The sequence below is a fragment of the Bufo gargarizans genome, chromosome 7 (assembly GCF_014858855.1).
Source record: "Bufo gargarizans isolate SCDJY-AF-19 chromosome 7, ASM1485885v1, whole genome shotgun sequence".
Classification (NCBI taxonomy): Eukaryota; Metazoa; Chordata; class Amphibia; order Anura; family Bufonidae; genus Bufo; species Bufo gargarizans.
In genome coordinates, this window is record NC_058086.1 from 137,125,407 (window position 1) to 137,152,155 (window position 26,749).

The following is a 26,749-nucleotide window of genomic DNA, read 5'->3' on the forward strand; positions in this document are numbered from 1 at the left end:
CAATCAGTGATACAGTCCTAACCTCAGTATCTGATGAAAGGGATTTAGGGGTCATTATTTCAGCAGACTTAAAGGTAGGCAGACAATGTCATAGAGCAGCAGGAAATGCTAGCAGAATGCTTGGGTGTATAGGGAGAGGCATTACCAGTAAAAGAGGGAGGTGCTCATGACGCTCTACAGAGCACTAGTGAGACCTCATTTGGAGTATTGTGCTCAGTACTGGAGACCATATCTCCAGAAGGATATTGATACTTTGGAGAGAGTTCAGAGAAGAGCTACTAAACTAGTACATGTATTGCAGGATAAAACTTACCAGGAAAGATTAAAGGACCTTAACATGTATAGCTTGGAAGAAAGACGAGACAGAGGGGATATGATAGAAACTTTTAAATACATAAAGGGAATCAACAAGGTAAAAGAGGAGAGAATATTTTAAAGAAGAAAAACTTAAATACAAGAGGACAAAGTTTTAAATTAGAGGGGCAAAGGTTTAAAAGTAATATCAGGAAGTATTACTTTACTGAGAGAGTAGTGGATGCATGGAATAGCCTTCCTGCAGAAGTGGTAGCTGCAAATACAGTGAAGGAGTTTAAGCATGCATGGGATAGGCATAAGGCCATCCTTTATATAAGATAGGGCCAGGGGCTATTCATAGTATTCAGTATATTGGGCAGACTAGATGGGCCAAATGGTTCTTATCTGCCGACACATTCTATAATGAAACCGGAGAACCCCTTTAAAGTTTTTATGTTCAATGTATACTAATAATAGATGAACTTTCCCTCCTTGTTAGAAGAGTCACTTGACATTCTCTACGTGAGATTTCTAAACTAGACAACCCTCTTACTTTATAGGATTTGAACAAAATTGCTTTATAAAGACAATTATAGATGGAACGTTTAGTTCTTCTACACTGCTACTGTTTTAACACTGTTTAAATGGCGCTCATTTCAGGTTTTCCTGCCGCAGGCACTTCACGCTAAGAATAAGACCTTTGCGGAATTCACACTTATTTTCAGGGTCTTACACGTCTTGGCTTGTAAGGAGATATATGAAGAAGACACTTGTAAAGTCTTGTTTATTTATTAAAAATGTAAAAGAGATCACAGCCAGCAACACATTAGCAGCATGACTGGAGCAAGTCCTTCCTCATCAATGGATTCCAGCTGCAGAAACCCTCAAGAAAACAGATGCATCTTGCAGGCAGATGTGCACTAGCATGCCCTAGTCTACAGTATTGACTGATCTCAAATGTGATAACTTACTGGATTTTCATCACTTGCATACCTTTGTCACAATTAATAAAAGCTCTCTACACTACGGTACTTTTTAAACAGTGAGTCGATAGCCACAGAAAGGAATGGACCTTGGGGGCAACATGAGCAATGGTCATTGCACTAAATGCTCATTGGACCAAAGGTTTACGTTGCATATTAGGAAGAAGTATCATAACTTGGGAACAGAGTCTCAGATCAACAAAAGAAAAACTGTGTTTTAATCAGGTGAACAAGTTGATATGGAGGTCTCTGGTGGAAGATTACTTTTAATAACCCAGCCAATTTTTGGATTTTTTTTCCGTTGCTTCCTCCAATCCTTTCAAGAGCCTTATCTTTAAAAATGTTACATTCACCTAGTCATATGAGGGATTATTTTGTGTAAAGCAAGTTGCATTTTTTTTCATGGCACTACTTAATTTACCATAGCGTGTACTGAGAAATGGGAAAACAAATTATTTGTGGGGTAAAATTGATAAATAAAATAGAATTCTGTAATTTTTTTTAAGGTTTTGTTTTTTCTGCATTCAATGTTCAAATGACCTTATTCTGTAAGGCAGCATGATTATGGTGATTACTACTCTAAAATATAAAAACCTTCTTTTTTGCATTGCCATATTCTAACAGCAATAATTTCTATCTTTTTGTCTACAGATTTGAGTGAGGGCTTGTTTTTAGAGAAGCGGGCTGTAATTATTTTATTATATTATTAAATGGTACCATTTTGGGACACGTGTTTGAGATCACTTTTAATAGTATTTTTCGTGGAGGCACGGTGACCCAAAAAATGCCAAAAAGCATATTTTATTTTTTTGAGGTTTATAGTAACGTTCACTATACAGGAAAAGTTTTTTGATATATAACTTTTAGTCCCTTTAGGGGACTTGAACATGAGATATTCTAATCGAATGCTATGGGATTTTTGTAGGCTGCCTGTGAGGCAATGCCTTGGGCACAGCTGTGCAGACAACTCACTATGGCAGTACTGGGAGCCTTCCCATATTAACTGATCAGAACCCAGTGATTTCACTGCAGAGGCTCCGATCAGAGGAGAGAGGGAGCCCACATACTTCTGTCTAACCATTCAGATGTCACAGTCACTATTGACTGCAGCATTTGAGGTTAAGTGACCTGGGTCGGTGTTGTCTCTGATCACAATGAACTGCTCTTCTGCTCTGAGTAACACCTGCACCATCCAATCAGGAAGGCACTACAGCTGTCACTCAGAGGAGAGGGGAGGGACTATGATGCAGCACACTAGAGAGATGCTTTACAGTGAAGGACCACCTCCTGGGCAGTTGTGGGAGCAAAACGGAATGGAGTGCACCAGAATGCATTCTGTTTTGTTGCATTGCCATGTCAGAAACAAAACCGCTGCAAGCAGCATTTTTGTGTGTGTCATGGGATGCTGATAGAATCAGATCCGGCATGAAACACAATGTAAGTCAATGGTGCCAGATCAATTTTTTCAGACACAATTCGTGTTCATTTTTGAGATAATACACGCAGATCCGTTCAGAATGAATGAAGACAGTTGTATTAGTGACCAGATACGTTATTGCTGATCCCCTGCCGGATCCAGCAAAAATGCTGATGTTAAAGTAGCCTAAGGATCTGAGCAAGATGAGATTAGTCCATCCTAACTGTAAAATTTACATACTTTCCTGCTGCAGTCTTCTGTGTAACCCCACCAAGTTCCAAAGATCCATGGTAGAGAAAAACTGGCTCATGCCTAAGTGGACCATTGCTTCGATGGGTACCTTGACACTGGAGAACCTTTTGACTATACCTCTTCTATTTGGAAAACAGAGCAGGATTCCGCTGACCTGGAAGCTGCAGTATTTTAAATCTCACATTGCATCCTGCGATTAATTCATTTGGCAAATAATGTTAGCTTGCAAGATTGTTGAGGAGAGGAGAAACTGGGACTGGAAACTGAGCCATCTGAGGGCCTGTCTGGCAAAGTTCACTCTGAAAGGGACACAGCAGCTTGCAATGAATATGAAAACATGCATGCTGCAGAAGGACAATTCATTTTAAAGACCTTTTAAAAATGTTTGCATCTTTAAGAACACAGCCAATTTTATGGTAGGGAGTTATTGTGAACTGAAGTCTTTCAAGCTCTAGCTCCAAGCATATCATAGGAGAGGGTTTTTCTCTCTTAATAAATAATCATGAAAGAAATTGGAAATCTGATTTCTGTTTTGATATGTCATCGTGCCACAAGGGAAACCATATGTTGCTTCTTTTGTTCCTCAGTTTATTTTCTTACCAAACATCCTCTTGTACTAATATTTATGTCTCTTCTATGTCAAAGCTTGTTTTAACAAAAGAGGAGAACAGGAAGACATCTCCAGCAGATCTCATGGAGGGCTCATTGGGCTCAGCACATGTACGATGGTTACATAATAATCTTTATAGTACTCACTGGTGTTTTCATTTCTTATAGTTATTATCATTTTGCCATTGCTGCAAAGGAAATTGACTCTTTATGTACTAGCTTCCAGGTGAGCTTTACGATGGGCTTTCACTTATACAAAACAATTAAACTGAACAGAGCTGCGGTTTAAAACATAATAAGGGCTAGAATAGCAGCCTAATGCTTGGATGAGACATAAGGAGGACTGCAAACTAATGCAGCAAAATGTATGTACAGCATCTCTTTTCTCCCTTTATATGTGAGAATTACGACACCATTATGACACCAGATGCTAGGAAACTATTAGAGGGTACCTATCATTTTAACAAACATGTCATAGTAATCATTCTCTAATCCTTTTAAAGGGTTTCTACCACCAGAAATACTGTTATGTAGCTGACTGACATTAGCGATGCGCTAATGTCAGCACTACATAACAGTATGTTTCTAATGTTAGTGCCTGCGCTGTTCACTTCGGTCTTCGGCGCAGGCGCAGTGAGTGAATGATGCGATCCTGGTGCCGGCTTCCTCACTGTGACGTAGTCGGCGCACTAGGATCGCATCATTCACTCACTGCGCCGAAGACCGAAGTGAACGGCGCAGGCGCGGGATTTCGCCAACGATGCAGGGAACAGTGGCATCAATCAAGAGGAGCTGGGCGGGCACAACACTGGAACTGGGCGGAATACAGGGTGAGTGGACGGAGCCTCTAGGTGCTGATTTTACGCCCACATAGCACCTAGAGGCTCTTTAGCATATAATAAAAGTGCATTTTTAACAAAAACGGCCGCAGGGACTAACATTAGAAACATACTGTTATGTAGTGCTGACATTAGCGCATCGCTAATGTCAGTCAGCTACATAACAGTATTTCTGGTAGTAGAAACCCTTTAATCCATGTCATTCTTCATTTTTTTGCATTTATGTAATTTTCTTGTATTTATGTTATTTTTGTCATTTTTGTCATTTTGAAACTTTAGTTACTCTGTCTTTATTATTGTAGTTTATGTACTAATTATATAATAATCACGTAATATCCCCCTGTTAGATATAGCTGACATCGCAGCCAGAGCACAAACAATCACCTGCATTTTCCTGCATCCTTAAAAGCTTTACAATGTCTTAACATTTAGAAGTACCTTGGCAAACCACATAACACACACTGCGCATGCGCAATCCGGACGGGAAATCCAATACCGTCCGCCCAAGATTGGCAGTTTCTCATAGAAACATAGAATGTGTCGGCAGATAAGAACCATTTGGCCCATCTAGTCTGCCCAATATACTGAATACTATGGATAGCACCTGGCCCTATCTTATATGAAGGATGGCCTTATGCCTATCCCATGCATGCTTAAACTCCTTCACTGTATTTGCCGCTACCACTTCTGCAGGAAGGCTATTCCATGCATCCACTACTCTCTCAGTAAAGTAATACTTCATGATATTACTTTTAAACCTTTGCCCCGCTAATTTAACACTATGTCCTCTTGTAGCAGTTTTTCTTCTTTTAAATATTTTCTCCTCTTTTACCTTGTTGATTCCCTTTATGTATTTAAACGTTTCTATCATATCCCCTCTGAAATTCTCTGTGACTCAACTATACTTACAGAACATGCGCTGCACCTGACAGACCAAGGATTTTGGGTATAGAGCTGAGGACATGGGCTGCTAGATGGCCACTAGCACATCCGTAATACCCAGTCCCTATAGCTCTGTGTGCTTTTATTGTGTAAAAAAAACTATTTTAAATTAACATAAAAGAGTCATATCTTACTTGTGTGACCAGAGAAGAGTCATATTTTCAAGCTCTGACTCATCTCAGGTTAATTTGCATATGTTTTAAATCGTTTTTTATACACAATAAAAGCACACAGAGCTATGGGGACTGGGTATTGCGGATGTGCTAGCGGCCATCTAGCAACCCATGGCCTCAGCTCTATACCCAAAATCCCGGTGAAAGGTTCTCTTTAAACACGATGCATACAGCCTAGTGCTGTCACACCATCCTCCAACACAAGCCCCTGGCAGCCACATCCATGGTAAGCACCTACTGACTACCAATGCTATGAAATTCTGTGTTAAGCAGTATATTTAAGATATTCACCCTAAGATTTATCCTGAATTTTACTGTCTACTTTCTGGGATGTACTCTAAAGCTTGGTTATACCTTTGATTTTAGTGCCTCTTCACTCTAAATAGATCTACCTACCAATATTGCTATACCTTGTTATATGTAAATTAGACTGTATGCTGTATCCAGAAATACTTTAAGCTTTGCTTAAATCCATGACTACAAACTTTCTCAACCTCAGATATAATGCCCATTATACCTGCAGACCAACATACACTTTATATTTACCTCTGACTGCGATGTCTGGCTAAACATATATGGGGACTCATATTTTATATAATATAGGAGAATACACACATTTATAAAAATGTTTTTACTATATTCCCAGTAATCCTGGCTATTAAAATTCCACTATACCTTTGAAGAAGTACCTGGGACGACAGTTTAAATAGAATGCATCAAGGACTTACCTTCAATCACACAATTCATGTACTTTCTATGTTTTTTGCATACCATCACTTATAATTTGTTTTTGTATATATATTGTTTAGGCCGTGAACAAGGTCTAGGATAGACCGAAACGTTGGCCAGTGGCTCCGTGTTAAAATAATTTTGGATGGGATAAATAATATTCATTACTAAGTTGAGTGCCATGGTTTGCTCACTTCGATTCTATATTATATTTACCACTGAGCACCACTCATGACGACTAGGAGTGCCGACCAATTAGCCTCTGACATGTCATAGTGACATGTTAGAAGTTTTGATCTTTGGGGTCCGGGTGTTGAGAGCCCAATAATCATAAGACGAGGGCACAGAAGCATTAAGATGAGCACTGTGCCCCTTCGTTTCTGTTTGGCTCAGCTTGGCTTTCCACAGAGGGTATGGTTTCATAGAAAGTCTACATACTTTCTAGCAGAGAAGAACATATACAAAGGGGTACAGTGTGGTGTCCTACTCCGAGGCAATGCTCCACTGCTAAATGGATAAAAATGTACTTTTATATATGATATGTGCATTTTCTGTATGTAACCTGTAAAAGAAGTTGATAGGCCTTAGATAATGTCAATAGGTAGGGCTGTCTCCACCCTCCACATAGAAAGTAGTTAGTGCTAAATGTAGAGGACTCAGTGTCCAGGCAATGATGAGGAGAGAGGCAACAGAAAACAACCCTGGATTGCAGAATCAGCCAAAGAGAAAGCTTAAAAAAACAGCTTATGAGAGCCGAAAATAGAAAATTATATATTTTAGGTGCATACCAGTGTCAAGAGGAGGTGTGTGCAGGAGCTCTGTGGAGTTAACTTGTCTAAAAAGAGGCTTAGAGGCACCACAGTCAACATCTTAAGGAGATTAAAGTCTTATGGTACCTGGACATACTTTACAAGCATACTGTGGAAGTTGCTAAAAGATCCACATCCTACTGAGGACATTGTGGAGCCATTCACTGTGAGTACAGCAATCAGCAATGAATAGTAAAAGTCTACTATTAACTACCTTTGCCGTCTTGAAATCTTTAAGATCTGTGACATTTCAAAATTATGGAATATCTGCCTGTCTATGCAAAGTCTGAGAAGTGAACTGCTGTACAGTACCTAAACTTTATTCATCAGTAAAGAATTGTTCAACTCGTAACCTGGTGTCATTTTTCTTTGCACTGACCCACTGCGCCAAAACCATCAGCATCCATCTGCTGCCAGGGACCCTGTCTTGCACCTCATAATGAAAATTAGCCCATCTGACATCTGCTGGCATCATATAGGCTTTGCTGCCTTTTTCTTTTTGAAGGAATGGTGATTTGAATATATTTCCCAGAAGCCCAGAGGGGCATTGCCGGGCCTACAATACTCTGCACACATATTAAGCATACTAGGTGCAACACATATATATGCCCAGAAACCCACAGTAGCATTTCTAGTCTTTGTCTGTCTCTCTCAGAAATTCTAGTCCTAGGAGACCAGAGATTATATATGGCAACTTGAACAAATTTTATATATATATATATATATATATATATATATAGTGGCAGTGGAGCAGCCAGAGGGCCATATGAGAACAAGAAACTTGAGGAAATAGTGTTTTTTTCCTCTGTGTTAGGGTCCATTTACATGTCCGTATGAATGGTCCGTATCCGTTCCGCAATTATGCGGGGACCCATTCATTTTCAATGGGGACAGAAAAGATGGCCACGGCCCCGAACTTCCGGGCCACGGCTCCGCAAAAAAATAGAACATGTCCTATTTTTAAAAGGAATTTCTATTGGGGTGCTGGCCTGGTGTTTTATGGATCCGCAAAACACTGCAGACGTGTGAATGGACCCTTAATCAGCTAGGCTGGTAATGAAGGTAATTAGCAGCCAGCTGATGAACTTAGATAAATGTGGGCTGGGCTCTTCAATCAGGGCCCCCAGTCTGAGAAAGAAACAGGCAGCGCTAAGGCCTGTGGGAGCCGAGACCCTCTAACCCTGCGTGGGGTAAGCACTGTGTTGTGTTTTGGGGAGCTGGGTGGTAGACCCGGATCCCGATAGAGAGGTAGAAATATTGTGTAGTCAGTGGCCAGACGACCGAGGATTCGTGTTTATGATTTGTTTGGACTGCTGTAAAAGTGACAATAAAGCTGGTTGTGGCCAGTTTGCACCCACATCTGCATGTTGGAGTGGCTTCTTGAGGTGTGCCAACCGTCTAAGGTGAAAAGATAGCGTCAGTAATGTTTCATGCACAACATGTAAACGCTGCAGCCAGTCACTGGACTCAGCAGTAATGTCTTGGTCATTGACCTGTATGTACGGAATGTCTCCACTGCCAAGAAGATGATGTCAGCAGCAGGGAGGACCGGAGTGCAACATGGGGAGAAAGGGGTAAGTATGGATTCTTTTGTTGTTTTAGGCCACTTACAGCTGCTACCCAAGTCCCTTTAATGTTACGTTTTGCATATATACTGTTTCCTATGAAAGCAGTTTTGTCATGTTACCGTATATGAATACAGCCTAGGACAGGGGGGAGACACGGTTCTTGTGAAAATATAGTTTTTTATAACTGACTTCACTATTTTGCATGCAAACAGCTTCCAGGACTCATAGACATTACCTGCGAGTCCTACTTCCTCCACCTGCACTGATTGTAGGCGTAAGCAGAGCTATGGACAGCTCTTCCTGTACTCACACTCATATAGGAAAAGCTGACATTTACTAGAACCACTCTGATGAACCTAGCACCTCCCGGCATTATATGGACGGCCATTCATTAGTAGTGATCTTTCATTCCCCAAACAGTGGAGGTGGTTGCTTCATCTGAATGCAGCTCTCACCTCCGCTCATGATCAGGTAATTTTTGGGAATGGACGATTCATCCCCAATAACTGCCTGGTCAGTCAGTCTGTGTAAATAGGCCTTAAGCATATGGCACTAATGTTGACCATTAATGGTATCTAAAAGGTAAAAAGAAAACTTTCCTCCTTTATCATATACCTTCAGTTCTGACGGAAAAATAGCCAGCAATCCTCAGAGACAATACAGTAGATCTGATAAAGAATGGTTAAGGTCCACAGACACTTTGAATGTGACAACTGGCATAGAATGATAGGACGAGAACATGGCATGAGTATCTTCGTTTCTTACCTGGATATAATTGGTTCATTGGGGCACTAAGCTGGGCATGTTTTTGAACTCTGTACGCTGTGTCTGATCCTTTGGTTGCCTTCCTGTTTGCGCATAGCCCTGCTGTTCTTGACACTCCTTCAGGTGTACTGTGAAATTCTAATGCTCTGAGTACATCAACGGGTCCAGCTGGAAAACAAATAAAAATAAAATCACTGTTAATTGACATTTCCAATAGACAGCAATTAATATTTATTACTTGCAACTTTTCATTAAGTCATATAATTTTTAGTTTCTCGAAAGCCACCAGTCAAGACTGTTGTGAGGATAATGCATGAATTCCAGGGTATGGAAAAGTATACCAGAGGGTTAGTAGGATGTAATCTTCTATCATCTCAAAACAAGGAATGCAAAGAGAATTTTTACTATAGAGTTTAAAGGAGTTTTCCCATCTTAAACACATATGAAATATCAACAGGATATGCCACATGTGTCTGATAGATATGAATCTGCACCTATCTCTAGAAACAGGTCCCCCTAAGGGTCCATTCACACGTCCGTGTGTGTTTTGCGGATCCGCGGATCTGCAAAACGCGGACGTCGGCGATGTGTGTTCCGCATTTTGCGGACTGCACATCACCAGCACTTAATAGAAAATGCCTAATCTTGTCCGAAATTGCGGACAAGAATAGGACATGTTCTATATTTTTCGGGATCGTAATTGCGGACCCGAAAGTGCGGATGCGCAATTCAGGATCCGGGCAGCATATCGTGCTGCCCTATAGGAATGAATGGGTCCACAATTCCGTTCCGCAAATTGCGGACCGAAATTGCGGACGTGTGAATGGAGCCTAAGGGCAAGGCCACACAATTAGGTTTCTGAATGCAGTTTTTGGAAGCCAAAATCAGGTGTGGAGCATAAAAGGAGAGAAAGTATAAAGAACTCCTCTTTCTTGGAGACTCTACTCCTGGTTTTGGCTTCCAAAAGTGCATGCAGAAATCGTACTGCGTGGCCGTACCCTAACCCTGTCTGGCCTGAATGTGCTAGCCAAAGGTGGTGTGAGCTACAGAACCAGCCAAGTGGGCTGTGCTACGTTGTTTCCACAATGTCCATACAAGTGAATGAGGGAAACGTACTCATATCACAGAGAGCTTTGAGGTTTCTGTAACTTTGGAGATGTGGAAATGGCATAGTTCACTGTGCTATTTCCAAAGCTCTGCCTATTTCTAGCTGCAACACCCAGACAGGGGGTGGGGAGTGGGGGCATATAGAATGGAAATTCTAATATAGTGCATACAGTTCAGTTTCACTTAGAGGTGTGTATTGGCAATCTCCAGCATTTATATGCAGTATTTTCACACAAAAAAAACTAAAATAAGACGAAATCCACAACATAGTTGATGCTATCGGTATGCCATCGATAAGGTGAAATATTGATTATCCTGATTGCATCTCTTTGGATGATAGCTACTGCTTCTACACAGGTAAGCCCATTTAGGAGCTCTCTGACTATACACCTTAGCAAAAGTGTATTTCCCAATCGTCCAACCAATTCCAAATGTCTATGACTAGCATGAGTGAAGAGCTAGGCAAGGTATTTGTTTTGGACCTGTCTTCTGCCCCTTCTCACCAAACTCAGTTTTGTCCATAGAGAACTCAGCTCCTTCTCACTACAGGGTAGTGCCCATTTCCTCAGAATACTCAGTCATGTAGGAAAACATTCAAAGCTAATGCTGAACTAGCCATAATTATTTTTAACAGAATGGATGATTGTTCTCTTAAAGGGGTTCGGAAATACCCTTGTTTTCACCCAGGCAGCTGCCCTGATGTTGCCATCGGAGTATCTCATGCTCCGATGCGCTCCCTTGCCCTGCGCTAAATCGCGCAGGGCATAGGCTCTTTTGTTTTCAATAACACACTGCTGGGCGGAAACTTCCAGCTCTGATGGGCAGGCTTTAGCACTTCCCTAGCCGTTTTACTGGCTAGGGCAGCGCCAAATCCCACCCATCAGTGCCGGTGACATCACCGTGGTTCCTGGCAGCCCCATGGAGAGCCTCGGTATGTCACCGGATCTCCAAACAATCGTGCAGGGCAAAGGAGAGCATCAGGGGAAATGAACTGCTCCGATGCTCTTGTCAGGGGGGCTGCTTGGGTGAAAATGGAGGGATGTCTGGGTTCAGCTCTGAACCTGGACAACCCCTTTAACTCTCCACAAGCAAAAGGTTTGAATCAGACTTTCAACTTTTCATGCAGTTTATGAGCAACAAATAGATTCAAAGAGGGATTGGAAATATAAGGAAATATAATCCTACCTATTGGGTTTATTTCTGACTTTGGCTAAAAATAAAAAATAAAAAAAAATGCCCGTACAACTGCATCAAAACCACGTATAATTTTAGCTGCTGCAGTTTTCTTTTGTTATTCATACAGGTTTTTGAGCCAAAGTTTGGAGTGAATTTGAAAGGAGGGACTTCTACTGCACTTTCTAGTTGGATCCACTTCTGGCTATTTTTCTGCCATTTTTTTGTGGATTACTGTTTGGCAAAAACTTTGTAGCCTGAAGTTTCAATAAGGAATTATGAATTGCATTCCATATATTTTTGTGGCACTTTTTTGTTGTTGTGTTTGTGTGTTTCTACAGTTTATGATGATGCTCTAAGTATAGCATTTTTCAAGCATATATATAAAGTATTCACAAAAAAAATATCTGGTGTGTAGGAAATCTTAGGCTAGAATTTAACCTGACAAAAATAGGCATTTCTATAACCGGGTCAGAGGAAAGTGCTAGATGCACATGGCCGGTAGGCGGGCAGTCAAAACACTTTCAATTCAGGTAGAATTGATTTGGACCCAATTCAAATCACACAGCTGATTCAGATAAATCAGCCCTAAGTTAAGTTTTAATAAATGTGCTCATCTTTAGCTTCCATCAAGCTCCCAAGTGTTGAGGTCTGGCTGTAAAATATTGTTATGCACTGTTACCAAAATTTTCTGTGTTTCTTGACATGTCCACACAGTTTTGCAGGTAGAACTGCTGTGCTTTCAAAACTTCCATGCCAATAATAATTGAAAACCCACAAGTCAACTATGTTTCCAGCCATGCCACAGCTGCAACATGAGAAGCTGAAATTAAGGTGGATTTACACAGCCCGAATATCGTGCAGATTATTGGGAACAAATGTTTCTGCGAAGGCTCGTTCCCAACAATCTGTATGTAAATGTGAAACCGATCACCCGATAAAGGAGCAAAACGCTCATTCATCGGGTGATCCAGTCATTTGTGCAGGCACCACCAATCATCATTTCTGGGCAGCAGATCATGCTCGCTAAACAGCAGAAACAAAGCAGCTGTATGGGGACGAGCGATCACAATATTGATCTCTCATCCTTATACTGTGACGGAGAATGCTGCATGTAAATTCAGCTCTTCGCCCCCACTGAACGAGCAGACGACTGTTGGGAAGGAACGCCCCTTTAAACAGCTAATCGGCCAGTGCCAGGAGAAGAACTCCCTGAAGGGTCATCGATTTTTTATTAATTGAAAAACCCTTTAAACTAATCTAAATGCTGTAAACTGCAAGAATCCCATCTACAAATCATGGTGTCTGTAATCTACTGGTTTGGGCTGATAAATCTGCAAGCAAGGCATTTGGCAAATTTCTTGAAAAGACTGACCCCATACATGCCACATATTCATCTCCGAAAATTTACCAGCGTTGTCACAGCCAATCCCTGGTATATAATAACTTTATCACGTAACTAAATTACATGAATATTTAAGATTTTTCATGTTCCTTGCTTCAACAGAGCAAAATAAACTGCTTTCTATGATGATCTTACAATCAGGATTTTAAATACTGGATATTGGTGGAGGTACTGTTTAATTCTGACACAAACATTATATTTCTCTTTATTTGAAGGCTTTGTCCAGCTTTTATTAGGTGATGGCCTATCAATGGGAGCAGCACTGCAGTGACAAGCTCATTCCACTACAAAGTATATGGAGCTGTCTGCTTCCAGCTCTGGAGCTATTGCTGAACAGCTGATCAACAGGGGTATGGGATGTCAGACCTCCATCAATCAGCTAGTAATAACCTATCCTGAGGACTGGCCAATCCTCTAATGAAAATAAATGAGCAACATCTGTTTCTACTTGTGGAGCGTTCCAGAACTAGCAAAGGCAATCTTATAGGCCAGGCAATGTTCCTTGGAAAAAAGGATATGCATATTAGCTCTCTTTGAAAAGAAAGAATGCTGCCCCTGTAATGCCACCTAGTGAAGGTGGCAACACTGTAGTCAATGCTCAATCCTGTAACAGGTCTTGCAACATGACTAAGGATTTTAGCCAAAGCACGAGTATTCTCTAAAAGGAAACCTATCTGTCAACAGCTGTTTCTGTGTTTTGTCCTGGTCATAGATAATCTGTATATTCGTTTTCCTTGGGACTACTTGCAGTTACCTGGTGGATCACTGCTAAAAGTTAATTGCAAAAAGATAAATGTGATTTAATGCCAAAAACACTTATCTCTCTATGCACTATGTATTCAAATTAGTCATGTACGGACATAAAGCAGTTAGCACTGGTGGTCTTGGTTAGGTTCTTGTGGAGGCCGGCTGGTCTGACCACATATGGTTGGTTAGAGAGTTTTGCCGAGCAGCGCTAAAGACAACACCTACATGTGCAATCTCCTGCTAAGTAAAGTAGGCCCAAAGTGAAGCCTTATCCAGAAAACATAATTCCTGAGAATGAACGGCCACCAAAGAGCAATTTAATGTTATTGCTTTTGGAAAGGGTTCATTGCCTCGGCACTCACCACACTATGAGATGGACTGTCCATCCGAATCTTAGCTCTAGTTTGCACCCCTCAGCCTTGGAATTTCAGAAGGAGTAAAGGAGAACAGAATTGCACTGTGTTTTCAGGAAGATTGTGTTTAGAGTGACACTCAGGGACAGGGAGGTCTACTACTGCCTATACACAACTATTGGGAGCATCCTACTCTTTAACATACCTCAGAACTGTGTCTTTTGCCATTGTATGAACTACTACTCTGATTATCTATTCAGTAAAGAGAAATTTTATTTATTGCAACCTTTATTTATTTAACCTTTCCACAATCTTGCACTTGGCCTCCTGCCAACTGAACACCATCAAGGGCACCCCAACTACCACCAGATGATAGTCCCCAAAAAAAACATGGGTGTGCCCTAAGGGAAGAAAGAACAGCCACTGCGAACTGCTACTACTCCTATCTGTGCCACCACTACTACTCCCATCCTCCTCTACATAGCTTGCCCCCTGTGGGTCACTGCACACTGCCTGACATGCATACAAGGCTCCCTATCCCAGCTCTGAAACTCTCCACAGCGAAAAACATTAATCCCCCTTCCCAGGACCTTCATTAATGGCAATTTGTTTTCTCTTGGAAGAAAGCAAATCTGCATATAACATGCTAAAATATAACAAAAGTAGTAGAAAACTGTCTAAAACTATCTCTTTAAAAGTGGGATGAAAATCACCTTTAATAAATTTTATCAAGAGTCAAGAGAAGTTTGGTCTTTTAACTCATCAATGTTTTCATCTCCAGGGGTTTTCATCTCAAGATAGTGACACATATCCCTTTCTTCTAATCTCTCTTTATTTTCAGAGTGCAGATTTTTTTATTCTATTTCCTGAAGATGATTATGGGGGCGGCCATCTTACCTGAGCTGTTCTTAACAACATTTAGAAAGCATTAAGAAAATTGCTTTATGGCATGGTCCATAGACACAATAATCTGGAAGGGACCTCATTGACTGGTATCGGAGAGTTTTCTAGGAATGTTCTGTGACCTGTGCAGAGGTCATTGTACAAGGAAAGACTAGATAAGCTTTGGCAATTACCTATTGTGACCAACGGTGGATCCTGTCTTATTTGTCATTCTAATCCTGCCTGTAATGATATCACCTCTGTGTGCCTATTATTATCCTAATAGTGGCCAATAGGAAAACTGCAGGATTTTATGGTTTTTGTTTAAATATAGATATTGACATAGAAAATTCAAAATGACATCACCAAAAAGTCTGTTAAGCATAAAAATGTGATTCAAACAATAGGTCATTTTCTAATATGACACACTTCCTGAATATACTGTTCACACTGTGCAATTAACCCGGGGACTGTGACTACAGTTGCTCCTTTGTATTCGCAGATGAGGAATGCATGCATAGCAGCACTGCTTAGACATAGGAAAGGCTACATGATATATGACAACCCACCACAAGAGTAATCTTGTATGTACTATCTATACATGTGGAAGATCAGCGTATATCATAACTCTCAGCTCTTCCACCACCCTTCAAGGATGATGTGACAGTTAAATCCCCTCCTTGGCAATCAAAAATTCACAGCAGAGTTATTTCGAGTCCAGAGGGCATTTCACTGCTCTTTAAAGGGGATTAGAAGGAGCTTTAAGGAAGGAAAATGGGATTAGCAGCATAAGTCAGCTTTGCAAAAATATCAGGAGAAAGCTTTAGCCACATCAAAGTGTCCTGTTACATACATGATACATTCATAGAACTAATTTTCTTTTTGCTAAAAACTTTTACCTCTTAATCATGAAATCACCTGCAATATCTTTCAGTTGATATCTTCTTCTAAATAAACATGAAGACAACGGCTGTCCACATGCCCTGTTCGGAGTGTTTGCCTGCCCTGAACCCTATTTATGAGCCAGAATGGAGAGCCACTCTATGGAAGTATCTCCTGTTCTTGTGGACTTTATCCATCCTTACATGGACAGTCTTTCATCTGAATGGCATATAGTTCTTCATTTCCCCTACAGGGGCCACTGGCAGGAAAATACCTGGCTTGCGATGGCTTCCACCGGCAAAATCAGCTGTTGGCTGTCGGTGTGGGAAGTGGGTGATTTTCGGAATGTTTTTTTCAGATGAAATAATACAATTTAGAAATGTAGTCATTTCCTTCTCTTAGAAAGCCTGATGACTGTATGGTTACCATTAATGGTCCCATACGGCTTGCCACCCAGCTGTCTTAGGTTACTTTCACGTCTGTGGCACTGCAATCCGCACACTTGTTTCAGTAGAGAATGCCAGGAAGCAGCTGGACGCAAACCGCAGTGTGCAGTGGTTTGTGTCCTGCCGATTTTCAGAATTTTCGCCGGAATGCGGCTGGATCTCTACTGGATCCCAGCCGGCGGATATTCCAGTTGCATCCAGCAAGGCCAATTCCAGAGAATTCCAGAAGGCTGTTGGCTGCCGGAATACATACCGCAGATGTGAAAGTAGCCTTAGATTGTTGAGGAGCAAAAATAACTAATATATTGTAATACATCCCGCTCCCATATAGCACCAAAACTAGCCAGATATGCCGATATTCACTGCAGGAACCTTTAAAAATCCCTTTAAGGGCTTAATGGCCATCATATTGGTTGACTTGTGTTCTGGGGTGCCAGGAGAGGGCGATTACAAGCTACTTGTTCAGGGTATTTCAATATGGGGCTTGAGTAGCAAAGTGAAAGGTTTTAGCTCCCATTCAGCTTTTTTGTTCTGTTGGAATAACGATCACTTGAATGTCATGGATTGTGTGACTACCAGGGTAGCAGACAGGGCAGCTGTTGTGGGGCCCAATAACTAGATGGGCCCACTAGAGTGGTACAATAAGTGAAGTCTATGGATGATGGACAGAGGATATAGAAATGTGCTGCACCCCTGCTCTGATAATTAGATATCTGTAACAATATTATGCATTTTTCGTGCTACAGTGTAATTAAGTGTATACACTAAGGCTCCATTCATACGTCCGTATAATGGGTCCGCATCCGTTCCGCAAATTGTGGAACTGGTGCGGACCCATTCATTCTCTATGGGGACGAAATGGATGCGGAGAGCACACTATGTGCTTTTCCAGAGCACGCCCCCGATGCTGTGACATCACTATCATTTTTATAGCTATGCTGTGACATAGCAATATGCATTATCCCTGTACTATGACATCATTATCTTAATTATGTTAAGTATGTTAATCTGAGACAGTCTTATAACTGTGTACATTAACTCTGTATATGAGGTAAGATACGGCATGGTATAGAGTGGAACATCAAAATAATCCTAAACTTTTCATGCTTGCATCACCGCATAAATTATCTCTATTAACATCCCTTGCTTGGTGCATTATCATAGAGCATTAAGGAAAGACACATGACATGTTTAGTGAAGATCAAAATAATCATAAACTCTTCATGTTCTGAACTCCATATTGAAGGTGGTATTGGAGACTGGATCCCTTTCCCCATTTTGCTATAGGGGCTGTGGAAGTGTGACTCCTGGAGTGGCATGGTTATGCCACTAAACTGTCATAAAGTTGGGAAAGAGAAGGCTGGGCTCCTAACTTCACCAACTCCAACTAATTACTCTATTCAATGTGTTGGGTTGTCTAATGAGACTTAGCTAGCAGCTATCTGGGTAGCTTTTATAAATAGGTTAGGAGGACTTCTCACATGGTTCCCTGTCCGGGCAAGAACAGGCACTGCCAGCTGAAGGGGGCATGGAGCTACATCAGTATGTATGGACTGTAAGGTTTTGTTTGTATCTGATGTCAGGTGTTAGGACTGTACTATGACAGGGAAGAGTCAATGGTTTAGGTTAGTGCCTGAACAAAGCTAGGTATTTTTGATACCACCTTTCACAGTAATGGGAACCCTGTTTAATTTACGAAAAATAGGTCAGTTGCACCAAAATCTTGTGTGGACTGCAATGTGTTCTTTTGTGCCTGCTGAAGAGCGCTCGTCTACTTCTGGAGATGACAAATCTGCTGGATAACCCATTACAGACCAATTACTTATTATGATATCATCTGGGACGCTATAATGGACTTTCTACCCAAGCAAATTTAATGGTTAAAAGTTCATTTGAAACAGAAAGAAGTGCTGCCAAGACCCTCCTCCCCAATAGGACCCTCTGTGATGGGTTTTCCACTGACTAGTATATTCTAAATCATGCCTTGAGAAGATGCAGTGTGACAATACTGGGACCATGGAGCTTAGCCCAGTTTACCCAGCAATTGTAACCTGCTAATACCATTGTAAAAGGCATCACTAAAACCGTATTCTTGTGCTACTCTTAGTTATTGGCCAGAATAACAAATGTTCTTCTTTACAACATCTTTTGTCTCTCTCCGTCTCCATTGTTACAAAGCTTTCCTCGTTGCTGTAAGGAAGAACACTGCAGGTTCCTGCTGGGAAGAATTTGATATGCTGGGCAAGCCATGGGAGTTCAAGAAACAGAATGTATCTCTTTATCCCCTGCCAAGCCTTTGTACGGTAAAGTTTGGACCATATCAAGTGTGGCATAGTAAAGAGGACTGCATGTACAGAAGAATATTGTTTTGTTTTTCCATGAAGTTCTAAAACCATCCCGAAATATTTAACTAAAGCTATAAACCATGCATGCTTCTGGCAACTGAATTCCTCATTAACTTTTCTTATACTACCAGAAAAAGGGGTTCAGTTTCTGGCTACAACCAAATGCTTCCTTTGTTAAAACTGAATTTATTTATGATTTTCCATTAAAAAAAATTTAGACAACACTAATAATAGTTGTAGAAGATTTGAGAATTTTTACAAAAAAACAGAGCACTACTAACTCTGTCTATCCCTGTCATAAGAAACTGGTTTAAAAAAGGCTTAAAGGTGTTGTTTCATTGCAACAAATTCCTATTCATATGCCTATTAGGGCACACGGATGCCATGGAGGGGGTTTCCCTATTCGGACTTCCATTTTGGAGGACTTGGCGCAGCCATGCTTTGCATGTTTACCTATTTATTTATAAGTGAATTTAATTGCCCTCTCTTCTGTGCAACAATATAAATATTTTTTTCTAAACTTTATTGGGGTCATTTATCAAACTGGTGTAAAGTAGAACTGGCTTAGTTGCCCATAGCAACCAATCAGATTCCACCTTTCATTTTCTAAAAGAGATATCAAAAATAAGAGGTGGGATCTGATTGGTTGCTATGGGTAACTAAGCCAGCTCTACTTTTCACTAGTTTGATAAATGACCCCATATATCTGTAGTAGTAATAATACATTATAGTACATGGACAAATGGTGTACATAGAAGAGAAGGGCTTTATAGGAAACATCAAAATGACACCCCTTCCCCCTATGGTGCTGGGCCACCGAGTAAAGAAGGGCCTGGTGTTTGTATGACCATACCTTGATCACTGGGCCAATTCATCTCCCCTTTGATTGCCAAGAAAGTAGTTCTTCTAGAGAGTGGACTACTGCAAAGGTTCCCGCCTGACTGCACCTCCCTCTCTACCCACATCCCATAACTAGCACATGGCCTGGCTCTAAACAAGTCAAATTTAACCCAAATTGTCCAAAAACTTGTGGCAAATCCAAGTTTTTGCCAATTCGATTTGAAATTGCAAATTTTTCAAAATGGTGTCAGCCACTGTTCAGATTAGAACATAGGAAAAATGAAGGAGGAGGACAATTTGACCCCAGGCAGTGTGTGTGTGTGCGTGTGTATAGATACATTTGTGTAGAAGCATTTTCTGCCAAAAATTTAAACAATTTTAGACCATAAAAAATAAAAAAACAAGTGCAGCCTGTGCAAGATGTAGGTTACCCATGCGTTTACTTTAAAATTACTCAGGCTGGCTTGGCGATAAAGAGCTTGAAATTAGTTGCATACAGTCCTAGGAGACCTCAGAATGTACTCTTTAGGGCAACTGGAACACCTTAGATTTAGATAAAATGTATTTGAGCCTGAAATAAACCGCCTGATTAATGTGAATCAAATTTCATGAAATTCACTCAACACTATGAACAACTTGCTGCATCTCCCGGGGCCGTGCAGGAATCAGGAGCATTGCGGGTGCTGAGGAGCGGGGTAAGTTTAATCTTTATGAGGGGTTTGGGAATTGGGAGCCTTGGTTTAGACTTTGGATAATCCCTTTAAGTAACTGTTACAAAGTTTGTATTTCCTTCTATTGTATAACTGTACATATTCTCATGAAACACCTTAAAGGATGTCATTGCTAGTTTATTAGAGCTAGGCATGTATACCTGAGTTAGTCTGTCAATGATTGTCAAAAGATCTGTAATTACCTTATAATAACAGCTTTCATTAATGTCTCCTGTCCCTTTCCACTGCTCCCCTAAAAGACCGTCGCTATGGCTCATCTGTCTCCGGCTAGGAAGACAGAGGGGCCGCCCCTCCACACTGCATGCCTGCATTAGGCTTCAGAGTGAGGAGGCGTGTCTCTCAGTAATCCAATCTGATTGGCTGGCAGAAAGCTGCTGGCTACAGCAAGTTTGTATGTGACCTGAGGGAATGCAGTTTTGGCCTCAGAGAACTGGCAGAGGAGCTATCTTGACAAGATCCTTGAAATGTAGGATTCAAAACAGCCGTAACTAAGGGGAAAACTCAAGGAAAACAGTGGTGAGTGAAGAAACGAAAGATTGCTTTATGCATAAAGCTGCTGCAGCAGTAACATGTGCTAAAATTGATTTTTTGATGAAGAATGAGCATCACATATGTTCAACAAGAATAAACATTTCTTATTTTCTAGAAATAGTCTTAACTGGTCCATATATACCGGTATAGTCTACAAATATCTGTTAATATGAAGCCTAGTCTGGCCAGATCCTCTAGAGCAGTGATGGCTAACCTCCGGCACTCCAGCTGTGGTGACACTACGACTCCCAGCATGCTCCATTTATTTCTATGGAGTTCTGAGAACAGCCAAGCAAGTGTACATCTTGGGAGTTGTAGTTTTACCACAGCTGGAGTCCCGGAGGTTAGCCATCACAGCTCTAGAGTGTTATATGCCTGCAGGGGAAATAAGAGAGATACTTCGGAGACACAATCCACTGCTCTAACACGCCAAACATGCCACATGTCTTAATAAATTGTACTTGACAAATGGAAAAGTACATTAATTGAAAGCATCAGGTTTCTCCCATGTGTATGTCTTATTGCTGGGTCTTTATCTATGATTTATATGCCTCGTAAAGACATCCAGAAAACATCTTTACATAATGTGGCAGTCACTATTTCACAATGGTCTTGTTGTCAGTGTTTTTCAAACCAGAGCACACTGCCAGCTACTGTCTAGCGAGAAGACGCACGGCCTATGTGCTGTTGTAAGATGTCATGAATTGTAGATATAACTATTCCATGTTCTGACTTTGTGACAGTCTGGTTATTATGGTAGTTTATTCAGGAGTTAATTTGCATCAAATTGGGTTTTCATACATTTCTTCTCTCATTAGTGAAATCACAGCAAATCCACAACTAACACAAACCTACTGTACTGATGTCTAAGTCCTTTATCATTTCCAAAACCTTTGATTGTTGTCAGTTAGTGTTGAGCGAACTTCTGTTTTCAAGTTCTGCCTAGAAGGTTTGAGTTATCTAAGAATTCCGCTATGAATTCTGCTGCCACAAATTCTTAGATAACCTGAACCTTCTACGCCAAACTTAAAAACAGAAGTTCGCTCATCCCTATTGTCAGTGTATCTCAAAAACTATGGAGGTCTAGTTCTGTCCATAGGTTAGGTACAATTGTAAGGCACAAGCGTTACAGATTCTCATAGGACTCTTTCACACGAGCGTTACAGATTCTCTCAGGGTCTGTTTAGGAAAAAACTGATGGTTTTGAACGCAATTTCAGTCAGTTTTGTCTGCTATTGCTATTTTTTTTTTTCAAGTGGGTGCAGTTTTTCATGCTTTTCTCACGCATCCGAATGCAATCCGTTTTTCACTGAAGCCCCATTCACTTCTATGGAACCGGAGCTGTGTAAAAAATGGAGAATATAGAACATGCTGCGATTAGCAATAGCAGGGGGCAAACACAGACAGCGGAGGTGCCTTGTGTGGGAACAGTAAATGGGCCCTTTGATTTCCGATAGCTCACTTTAGGAAACCCCTTTACATATCTCTAAGGAGCTTCATTCACATGTCTGTGTCTGTGATGACATCTATGACAAGATGAGCAAATTAGCTCTCATTCTAAAAATAGGAAAAGAAAGCTGGGCCTCTAATGCTATCAGATGGAAGGTAGCAATACTACAAATCAATGCTCAAACTTTTAAACAGGCCTTGAGACATAACTAGAATTAGAGCTAAGCCAGCACCTAATCTGGAGACAGAATTGTGTCAAGACGGTTTCATCCATGGAGATGTCTGGGAAGGGTCCATTTTTTTGTCAGCTTTTTTGCTCTATGTGTGTCATCCGTATTCTCTCTGCACTGATAGACTGAAAAGGGGATTTTTCAGACCATCTTCTACTAATGGTCAGTGAAAACTAATGACAGAAAAAGGATGCCATTCATGTGTCGTCATTGTTTTGCACAGACTTCAATGGGCATGTTTGGTCCACATCACAGACCGATGTAGTACCTGTCTCCACGGTCGGCTGTGGGTCTGTGGGAATACAGGGATGTGTGAATAACCACCTTAAATCAATGGATACATGTGCTGTCCATGGAGAACACAGAAAGGACAGGTCCATGATTCATGGAGATGTGAAAGAGGCCTATAAATCCACCCGTAATTGTGACCTACGAATTTAATTAACTCAGATCCTTACATGCAATCAAATAGACAGTAAGTAGGTGCTGTTAGAGGGGCACTGGGCCTCCTAACCTACAAGACACCTCAGCAGTTGCACAGGTTCCACATATGTTCACTGTGAGCCACAGCTCTTATTTTATGCACTTATATAGCGCTGCTATAGTCCGCAGCGCTTTACCGACATTAGCATCCAACTGTCCCCATCAGTATGTCTTTGGAATGTGGGAGGAAACCGGAGTACCCGGGGTAAACCCATGCAAACACGGGGAAAACATGCAAACTCCATGCAGATGTTGTCCTTGGTCGGATTCAAATCTAGGACCCCAGCGCTACAAGGTGCCAGTGCTAACCACTGAGCCACCCACACCTCTTCTGCTATCTCCATTCACAAACTTATGAGGGTCTATTCACCAAGAACTCTGCAGTGTAGGTCGATGGTATACGGTATATCCAGGGGATTTCTCATGGAATACCTCAGATGGATACCTTTGGGGTATGCTACTGTATAGCCATACAGCAGCATACATTGATCAAAAGGGGTTTTCTATGAGAGTGTACAGGGCGGAACACCATGGCACCATGGCACCATGCGCTGTGGGTTGGCCATGTGTGGGTAGTGCAGCTAATTCTGCCATTTAGTTGAATAGAATACAAAAATATATTACTGCTGCTGTTTGTATTCCCTGTACTCTTATATGCTTTCCAAATTAGCTGTCTTCCAGAAGAAAAGACACTATTTTTCTTTTGCCACCTCCTGGAAGCAGCTAGCTTGTAAGCTAACTCCAATAGGTGGCACTAGCCAGACAATTTTCTTTCTTCTGGGAGAGAAGTAATTCTATACTTTTTTCTTATGAATCATTGCCAATAAGACTCCATTCACAGCTGCTTCCCTTAATAAGAACCACTACTTCTCCCAGCGACTTTCAAAGAAGTTCTGACTCCAGAGTTGCGGACCATATTCCAATCTCTGGCTCAGTAGAAGTTCTAGTACAGAGTGAGTACTACGTCCACCAGCCCTTCTGCTGGGCAGCATGTGATACAGGCATTATCTCTGCGGGTATGTACTCCTTACTGGATAGAAATTTTGTTGTTGAGCCACAGCCGATAAAATATTGTCTGCTGTCTAGCAAATAGTGTAAGCAAAAAGTTATTCATTAGGATTTCTAAAGAAATCTATAATGAAACTATACAATATGGACTGCCACTCCACTGAATTTCACTCTTCAGTTTTTTTTAAGTGTTTTAAAAGCTTTATATGAGAAAGTGTCCTGCAGAGTCTTGTGAGTTCGATAAACTAAAGTACCTCTTGATCTCGTTTTTCTCTTCTTGCACATTAAAAACCTTTTGAGTGTCTTCTCTCGCTTTCTCTGTACATATGGGAGGGGGTATTTATCATCAGTTTTACAGGAGTCTACCTTACCATAATTTGCACCAGATTTATCAAATATTGTCCAGTGTCTTCAATAACATAAAAATAAAATAAAAAACAAAAAACAAAAACAAAATCAAAAATAATAAAATAAATATAAAAGTTCACCACTGTGTTTTCTTTTTCTTCTTTTGGCGTCGCAGACCACCTTGTTTAGCGGGCTCATTCACATTCAAAACAGTCAATTCAACGAAGGGGTCGCGCTGCCTTACTTTGGCTATATTTATTATCCTTATCAAGACTCAGGAAATATAGCCAAAGTAAGGCTGTGCGACCCCTTCGTTGAATTGGTGCAAAATTCTGCTTTAAAGGGGTTGTCCAAGTTATATTTATTGATGACCTATCCTCAGGATGGGTCATCAATAGAGTTGAGCGAACACCTAGATATTTGGGTTCGGGGAGTTCGGCCAAACTTTATAAAAATAGTTCGGGTTCGGGATCCGAACTTGAGGCGAACTTGGACCCGAACCCCATTGAAGTCAATGGGGACCCGAACTTCACTTTATTATTTTCCGTTATAACATGGTTATAACGGCAAATAATAGTATTAGCTTTTTCAGATCTGAGTTTTCACCCTCAGATCCGACAGTATATTCTAACACAGAGGCGTTCCTATGGTGATGATGACGCTTCAAGTTAGAATATACTAAGAACCTTGTACATAACTGCCCCCTGCTGCCTGGCAGTACCCGATCTCTTACAGGGGGCTGTGATCCGCACAATTAACCCCTCAGGTGCTGCACCTGAGGGGTTAATTGTGCAGATCTCAGCCCCCTGTAAGAGATCGGGTGCTGCCAGGCAGCAGGGGCCAGACCCCCCTCCCTCCCCAGTATTAAAATTATTGGTGGCCAGTGCGGCCCCCCCTCCCTCTCCAGTATTAAAATCATTGGTGTCCAGTGCTGCCTCCCCTCTCCCCCCCCTAATTAAAATCATGGGTGGCAGTGGCCACAGGTTAACAACCCTCCCCCCATCATTGGTGGCAGCGGAGCGGCAGTTCCGATCGAAGTCCCAGTTTAATCACTGGGGCTCCGATGGGTTACCATGGCATCCAGGACGCTACTGCAGTCCTGGCTGCCATGGTTACTTAGCACTTTTAGCAGCATTATACTTACGTGCGCTGTCTGTGGCCAGCCGGCGCTCCTCCTACTGGTAAGTGACAGGCCTGTGCTATAAGCAATGAGAGGGGAGGCCGCACTGGACACCAATGATTTTAAAAGGGGGTGGGTGGGGGTGGGGGGGCCGCACTAGCCACCAATGATTTTAATAGGGGGTGCGGGGCCGCACTAGCCACCAATGATTTCAATAGGGGGTGGGGGGTGGGGGCACCGCACTAGCCACCAATGATTTTAATAGGGAGGGGGGGCCGCACTGGCCACCAATGATTTTAATACTGGGGAGGGGGGCCGCACTGGCCACCAATGATTTCATACTGAGGAGGGAGGGGGGTCTGGATCCCTGCTGCCTGGCAGCACCTGATCTCTTACAAGGGGCTGTGATCCGCTCAATTAACCCCTCAGGTGCGGCACCTGAGGGGTTAATTGTGCGGATCACAGCCCCCTCTAAGAGATCAGGTGCTGCCAGGCAGCAGGGGGCCATTATGTCTACAGTTCTCAGTATATTCTAACTTGAAGCGTCGCCATCACTGTGGGAACGCCTCTGTGTTAGAATACACTATCGGATCTGAGTTTTCATGATCTTACTCAAATCCGATGGTATATTCTAACATAGAGGTGTTCCCATGGTGATGGGGACGCTTCAAGTTAAAATATACCGTCAGATTGGAGAAAACTCAGATCCGATGGTATATTAACATTACCCGAACACCGAACCCGAACTTTTACTGAAATGTTCAGGTTCGGGTGCCGAACACCGTAAAGTTCGGTACGAACCCAAACTTTACAGTTTGGGTTTGCTCAACCCTAGTCATCATTATCAGATCGGCGGGGGTCCGACACCCGGCACCCTCGCCGTTTAACTGTTTGAAGAGAAGGCTTGCGCTAGTGCTGCCTCTTCTTCATTGTTTACCTGCTCGCCGTCACATCTGCAGTGGTGAGCAGGTGTAAATGCACCCAAGCTGTCCCATTCATTTCAATGGGACGGCTCATTCCTTTACACTTCTATAGGAGCGATCCTTACCATTAAAATGAATAGGACGGCTTGGGTGCAATTACACCTGCTCACCACTGCAGATGCAACGGCGAGCAAGTAAACAATGAAGAGGAGGCAGCCCTGGCACGACACCAGCCTTCTCTTCAAACACCAGATCTGCAGAGGTGCCGGGTGTGGGAATCTGCCAATCTGATATTGGTGACCTATCCTGAGGATAGGTTATCAATAAATATAACGTGGACAACCCCTTTAAGATGGACAACCCGTT

At 41.8% G+C, this 26,749-nt stretch overlaps 1 protein-coding gene across 1 annotated transcript in view; it reads right to left on the reverse strand.

The window, feature by feature from the left end:
• COL11A1 (collagen type XI alpha 1 chain) overlaps window positions 1–26,749 on the reverse strand; it is a 191,275-nt gene that overhangs the window by 154,552 nt on the left and 9,974 nt on the right. The window contains exon 2 of the mRNA XM_044300667.1: window positions 9,381–9,548. Coding sequence (XP_044156602.1) covers window positions 9,381–9,548 — 168 coding nt within the window. The remainder of the gene's footprint in view (window positions 1–9,380; window positions 9,549–26,749) is intronic.